We start from the raw sequence: 7155 nt of genomic DNA, 5'->3' as shown, positions 1-7155 counted from the left end.
CAGATGAGGAAGCAAATTAAATGCAGTACGGTAATTATGTGAGTAATTTAAATTGATGTTTACAATCATATTCTATTTTTACTGGGGTTTTTTCAGTTGTGTCCATTTGTTTTATTCGATTGCTAGCTGCTTCAGGTAAAAAATCCAGATACAAATTTTGTATAAAAACAATACTTCTGCTGGCAGTCACTTAAAAATAAGCACACAAAATGTTTTCATGCAATTATTTGAAATTTAATTCTTTTTAGTGAAGTCAGATTACAGGATCAGACTGTAGCAAGAGATTTATTGATGAAGAAATATAAATGGCTGATAATTGGAAAAAGCTTCTAAAGCTACAAAAATGTAACAATAGGTTATCATAGAAAACAAACAGGAATTCTTTAAGTTTTGCTAGTTCTGATAGTAGCACTTATGTTAGTTGTTTTCAAACAGGTGATCTCCACTTATGTTGAATTTTAATTGCTGTAATTTTCAGCTAGCATTATGTTGGAAACACATGGAAAAATTAATTTGATCTGCATCATGCTGACAAAAGATAACTTATATGTTTCTAGTACAGGCTTTCCAGACAGATTCAGAGATCCCATTTACGTTTAAATAAGTGTAGGTGTATTCAACAGTCTTTCTATTCAGAATACCACTAAGCTAAAGCAAGAAACTGAAAATAAATCAGGTGAACCAGAATTAGCACAGGAGACACACTGCTTGGATACTCTGTAGTTCTGGGTTTTTCAAAAGCACAAACCCGATCTCAAGAAATGTCTTGCTCTGTGTTACGTTTTAGCCTACTCTCTCTTTTTTCTTTTAAATTAAAACACAGAGGAAATGTATCCTTTTTGGGTAGTGAATTAGGGAGGGGGTATGTCCTTCAAACATTTAGAATAGCAGAGTTGGAAGGGACCTTGGAGGTCTTCTAGTCCAACCCCCTATACCATTTCAGACAAATGGTTGTCCAATCTCTTCTTAAAAACTTCCAGTGTTGGAGCATTCACAACTTCTGAAGGCAAGTTGTTCCAATGATTGTTTTGTCAGGAAATTTCTTCTTACTTCTAGGCTGCTTCTCTCCTTGATTGGTTTCCATCCATTGGTTCTGCTCCTGCCTTCAGGTGCTTTGGAGAATAGCTTGACTTCCTCTTCTTTGTGGCAACCCCTGAGATATTGGAACAATGCTATCATGTCACCCCTAGTCCTTCTCTTCATTACACCAGACATACCCAGTTCTAGCAACCATTCTTTTTATGTTTTAGTTTCCAGTCCCCTGATCATCTTTGTTTCAGAAAGCAGTTATTAATTATGACTAATTAAATTGCTATCCCACTTAATTAACACTACATGCCCAGGTGAGGCTCACAGTCATACAACAGAGAAAATAGCTAACACTTACACTAACAACCATTTAAAAGATAGAAATGGGAAACAGCTAGATTAAAGGAACTGTTTACAACATGGCAGAGCACTGATATGAAGATATGAATTGCTGGTATTCACATTTCCCACTTGTGTTCTTTCACTTTTAAAATGCTTTGTGAATCTTTAAGAATTACTTAGCCATTGCCCAAGAAAGAAGAATAAATGATAAGAGGATGATTCCATCATGCCACCAGCACTGTGTGATTGGTGTATTAGGATGTGTAATCATGTTTCAGATGTTCTCCAAATAACATTGGAAAGAGGTGTATGAACCCAGAAATGATAAATTGTGATAGGTCTACTTAGTAAATTCAGTATTCAATATTGTTGGAACTGAATTGCTTTTTTAAAGATACATAATTCTGTATCTTTATCGTGGGCTGGGGGCAAGATCCTTGCAACTCAGTTTACCCTAAGTTTCCCATAATTTTCAGTAAGATTCTTTCTCCAATCAGTCTCTTCATGGAGCAAAATGTGTCAGGGACTAGACCAGACCAGCCCCCTGCAGAGGGAAGCTGGACTTGTAGAGGCTTATCAGAAAACAGGGATTTAATCCAGGAATTTAACTTCCAAGTAGACCTGATTCATCCCTGTTCTAGCATGTAGATATAAGTTCTGGATCTTTACTCAGTTGAGAGCTTTACTTCTCACTTGTTCAAATGTCATATCAAAATTCCACACTATCCAGCAATGTGTCTATCACAGAGAAAGCAAGTTAAGGCAAAATATGTATAAGACTTCTTCTAATTATAATTATAAAAATCTAAATTGAGTTCCTGAAGTCTGCCTTTCCCAGTACAAAATTGTTGTCAATTTGCTTCTCTGTATTTTTTTTTTTACTTTGTGTGTGTGTGCATGTGTGTGTGGGAGATGGAGAATTTTGGTGATATTTGCAGATAGGCTTGTGAGTTCAACTTTCTAAGATGGGCATTTATAAGGTCTCACAAGCATCATGTGAGTTTTCTGATGTGTGCTAAGACCAGACCTTTGTCGGAAACTCTTCCCGCATTCCATGCAACGGAATGGTTTCTCTCCTGTGTGGATTCTCTGGTGGATGGTGAGGTGTGAATTGACACTGAAGGTCTTACCACATTCATCACATTTATAAGGCCTTTCCCCTGTATGGATCCTCTGGTGAAGAATGAGGGTGGAGCTCTGGCTGAATCTTTTCCCACATAACTGGCATTCGTATGGTTTCTCTCCTGTGTGGATTCGTTGGTGTTTGGTCAGGTGGGAACTAACGGAAAAGCTCTTCCCACAATCTGTGCACTTGTATGGCTTCTCTCCTGTATGGATGCGCCGGTGGAGGACAAGTGTGGAGCTCTGGCTAAAACTTTTTCCACAGTCATTGCACTCATAGGGCTTTTCACCAGTGTGAGTTCTCCGGTGAATTGTGAGGTGGGAGCTGACACCAAAGCTTTTCCCACAATCAGAGCAGGGGTATTGCTTATCAGCAGAGAGGGCACATCTCTTAGGCTGGGCAAGGGTTTGCTGAGTCTGGGCAAGGGTTTGCTGAGTTTGGGCAAGGGTTTGCTGAGTTTGGGCAAGGGTTTGCTGAGTTTGGGCAAGGGTTTGCCGAGTTTGGGCAAGGCTTTCTCCACACTGGATGCAAAGGCTGGGGCCAGGCCCCATATGAATTCCACAGGGTGGGATAGTGGTGTTGTCATTTGTCAATGGAGGAAAAAGAGGTGGCTTGACCCATCCTTTTCCTGCCTCTTCACTCTGCTGCCCAGCTGGAGGTTGTCCCCCATAAGCAGAGCCCTCAGATCGCCCTTGGACTTGCTTTTGCACATCCTCAGGCCCACCTGGCTGTGAATTTGAATTCATGGTTCCTCCGTCTGCCAAAAGAAAAAGAGTGAAGCCAGCAGTGGTGATGGGGAAGTTACAGCCATTCATGCTATGTTACTCTAAGGAAAGTAGTGGATACTTTACCAGGTGCAGGCTTATTTTTAGTTGTATTGCCCATCCCAGGCTCTATGGAAAAACTGGATCAGAGATCATTTAAAAATACCTTCCCACTCTGCTAGTGTCATCACTTAGACACTTTCTAGACTATCATATCCAAATCTGAGCTGTGGCACAGAAGAAGACACAGACAGGAAGTGCTAACTCTTTTTGCCAGTTCCTGACATTTGGTAGCTAGCTAGCAGAATTCTGTTAAATTCCATCAGAATGTTTGAAATGATTCAGAAGCTATGAAATTATATAAATATACAGGGGCAAGAAATACGCTACGTTTATCTTTTCACCTATCACCACTTGGGATAATCCCGAGCTTAGTTTCTTTTAATTACTTATAATAAACAGGCATATGAAGATGATTTTACTTGGGAGACATTTTTGGACAGAGTGTAATGCAATTTTCCAGGTTACAGAGTCTGTCCTGCCTGATGAAGAATTCTGTTTTTCAGAGGCTTAACATTTTCTGAAAGCAACAAAAACTAATACAATTATGCCCATTCATTTTGGGATTCTCAGTTTACAATAGTCTCAATATTCTTTTTAATTTAAAAAGAAAAGAAAGAAAAGAAAGAAAAATAAAAGTCCTTACCTAGCGACAGTAGAGTCCCAAAACTGTCCTGCACAATGTCCCTGTAGACAGGTCTTTGGCATGGGTCCATAAGGGCCCATTGTATCTCAGCAAAATACATCAGTCACTTCTGCAGAAGGCTCTGGCCTCTGAAAGAATAATTTTCCCTGCTCAGAAGCCAAAACCAACTCTGTTGGCCTTTCAGTCATGGTTTTAGCAAGTCTGATTTCACACCAGTTGGCCTTTGGTTCTGCCACCCTATAAAGTTTAGAATGTACATCCCTCCACTAGTTGTTGAATTTAAACTGCAATCAACCCTAATCAGCATTACTGATTGCCAGGGACATAAGGAATTGTAGTCTGTGCCAATCCTACAACAGTCCTACTTACCTGTCTTGCTGCACATCCTACACCCTGTTAAGGTCATCTGGAAATTCAACAGGTGAAGCTTTCCCTAGCCCTGGAAGAGCTGTTAGGAGAAAGCTCCACCAACTGAATTTCTGCAGAGCATGTGGGCTGTAGTAACTCAAGCCTTACCAGGGAGAAGTGTGTAGAGATTTCCCTACTCATCCATCCATCCTTACAATCTGCCATTCGCTCGCCCTGGAAGCCCTGTTGCTGCTGCTGCTGCTTCACTCTCCTAACCTAGGTCTCTTGTTATGAGTCTAGGAAGCCCTCGGATTTTCATACCGGCAAGAAAGGAGGGACAACTGTTGTTTGAAAGAGGCGCTGAAGAAAGTGCCATGCGTTGCCTCCTCTCGTTTGTGATAGGTTTTTTTCTCCTCCCTCCCTCCTCCCTCCCTCACTGAGGAAGTTGCCTGGCTGGACTTTGGCCAGTGCCTATTCGCAATCACCTCGAGTTACCTAGACGACTCTAACTCCTCGAGCTGCCAACTTGGGAATCTCGCCTATCAAAAGAAGAATAAATAAAGCCGATACTCCACGCTTCCCGATTTGGTACGATCCAGAGGCTCGCTGGCGCTCGGACTCGGTCGATTCCGGGCGGCTGCTACGAAAGCAGAAGAAGAAACAGCAACAACAGGACTCGCTCTCTCTGGTTCTGACCTGGGAAGTTCAGCCCCCAAAATCGTCAGCGGCAACGCGAGCTGTAGCAGCAGCGGTGGCAACAGTCAAAGAAAAGAACAGCCGCTTCACTCGCTCGCTCCCTCTCTTTTTTTGACAATGGCCAGAGCCCTCTAGCGGCATCACCTCTGCCTTGCACGCGGAACAAGCCCGGGGGGCGGGGGCGAAAGCCGGCCGGAAGCCTTCCGCCCAAGAAGGATACCACCCCCCCCCAAGAAGGGGGGAGGGGTTGCGCGGTGCCTATTCAGACTTTGAATAAAGCGAGATGTAAAGAGGTTGCATTTTGTGGGGCCCTCATGAGGGAATCCAGTCATTGGTTGTATCGATAGAACACGATCGACCAATCATCACAGTATGTGAACCAACGGGGCTGGGTTGTTTATTCACTCCCTACACTTTAACCAAGTTTTAAGGGCTATGGCGTCAGTCCAGCCGAAATCATTCATTTCTTGGGGCTCCAGAAAGCATTTTGTACTTGAATTGCATTCCAGCTTGAAAGCCTGATTAAAAAACAGGTATGAAAGCAGTAAGATAATGATAAGTTTGCATGTATTAGCTAAGTTATTTGATAAGTTGTCCAGTCAGTGGTCCAGTTGCTGAGACACTTCCAGAAAAGGCCATATAATAACTGTAAAAAGATAAAGGTTCCCCTGCACTCTAGGGGCCAGTGTTCATCTCCATTTCAAAGCCGAAGAGCCAGCGCTTGTCCATCTCCATGGTCATGTGGCCAGCATGACTAGACGCCAAAGGCGCATGGAACGCTCTTACCTTCCCACCGTAGTGGTCCCTATTTTTCTACTTGCATTTTTACATGCTTTCAAACTGCTAGGTTGGCAGAAGCTGGGACGAGTAACAGGCGCTCACTGTTGCACGGCACTCGGGATTCGACCCGCCAAACTGCTGACCTTCTGATCAACAGCCTCAGCGTTCTAACCCACTGAGCCACCGCGTCCCTTTTATAATAACTGTACCATCACCCTTTTTATTTATTACATTTAGGCAACATCACTTTCAGTTTCCACCTATTTGTTTCATCAATTTGTTCCTTTGAGAAATATAATTCAGGAAATTAACATGAAATGAAGAAGGGCAGGTGGATGTGAAGAGATCCATGGTGACATGAATTCTCCGTTGTGAATTTTAAAGGAATATTTTGCTGGCAAGGAGGAAAAAAATACAGTCATAGCATTCCAGTTTCCTTTCTATGTCTGGGAAGTTCCAGAATTCCACAATGTATGAGTGGGTAATTCTGGAAGTTCAAATCCATACAACTTAAAATTGCTGAGATGGAGAAACACTGTCATACAGTATACATGGAGGTAAGGGAATTGACAGGGACAAGAGATGGCTGGTTTTATTGTTTAAATGCAGTTTTGAACAGAAAAAAATCTTATTTTTCTCTTCCTAACTGTGACCTTAGACTTTATTTCTCAACATTGGTAGCTTGAAGATGTATAGACATGCTGGCTCTGCACTATCTTTCATCTGCCAACACTATTCCTGGCAGTCCTAACACAAGGCATGAAAGCAAGAGTCAGTCTGTTTGTTTTTTTTTTATCAGAGTTGCTAATACAGAGGACTGCTTAGATGTACACGGTGAAGCACCGGACAGGAATCCAAGGAACTTATATTCAAATTTTACTCATCCTTATTATTCAGCAAATGGCCTTGTGTCTTAAACTGTACATCTTGCCCTGCGCATGGTCACTATGTGCACAAAAAAATAGAAATTGAGGGCCAGGGGGAACCATGTGCTTAGGCTGCACTTCTGGAAGAAACCAATACTGTTGAATGTAACTATTTTCTATGCTTTCTTGGAGAATCCATTGGGGCAACATACTCGGAATGCCCCAAGATGGCACGAGAAGGAACAAAGCCAAAGGATAAGGACACCCATACATCCTGCCTTTACTGACATATTCCATTACAAAATAACCTTGATGGAATATTAGCAGGGAAGTCTTGCTGTGGCAACATCTCTTGAACATCTTATCCATTACACTTGTGATACTTTGATATACTATGAGACAAATCTATGAATCTATTGATTTTAATTATAACTCCTTGGATCTTTTTTTTTAGTTGTAGTGATCTCAGATATTTTATTAGATTTGCAATTTAAAATTGTT

At 41.8% G+C, this 7155-nt stretch overlaps 1 protein-coding gene across 4 annotated transcripts; it reads right to left on the bottom strand.

Annotated features, from left to right (window-relative positions):
* Positions 1–266: 266 nt before the first annotated feature.
* On the bottom strand, positions 267–5105 carry LOC310649600 (uncharacterized protein). Of its 4 annotated transcripts, XM_083378172.1 has the most exons (4): positions 4808–5105; positions 3965–4092; positions 2502–3251; positions 267–1153 (listed from the first exon to the last, which is right to left on the bottom strand). In XM_083378172.1, exons 2-4 carry the CDS (start codon positions 4062–4064, stop codon positions 1053–1055), a joined length of 951 nt encoding a protein of 316 aa, XP_083234298.1. In that variant the 5' UTR covers positions 4065–4092; positions 4808–5105; the 3' UTR covers positions 267–1052. The 4 variants fall into 4 exon arrangements, with proteins under 4 accessions (XP_083234298.1, XP_083234296.1, XP_083234295.1 ...); XM_083378170.1 differs by having other exon boundaries at positions 267–3251; positions 4798–5105; XM_083378169.1 differs by having other exon boundaries at positions 267–3251.
* Between the last annotated feature and the right edge of the window lie 2050 nt (positions 5106–7155).

This window comes from Vipera ursinii (genome assembly GCF_947247035.1).
Source record: "Vipera ursinii genome assembly, chromosome: Z".
Lineage (NCBI taxonomy): Eukaryota > Metazoa > Chordata > Lepidosauria > Squamata > Viperidae > Vipera > Vipera ursinii.
This window is presented reverse-complemented; position numbering and strand designations above follow the sequence as displayed.

Bases quoted from the DNA above. Each gene is read 5' to 3' on its own strand.
- LOC310649600 (XM_083378170.1), bottom strand. From the start codon at position 4,064: ATGTATTTTGCTGAGATACAATGGGCCCTTATGGACCCATGCCAAAGA. The intron at 3,252-3,964 runs GTAAGGACTTTT...TTCTTTTGGCAG, and splicing joins TGGGACTCTACTGTCGCTAG to ACGGAGGAACCATGAATTCA.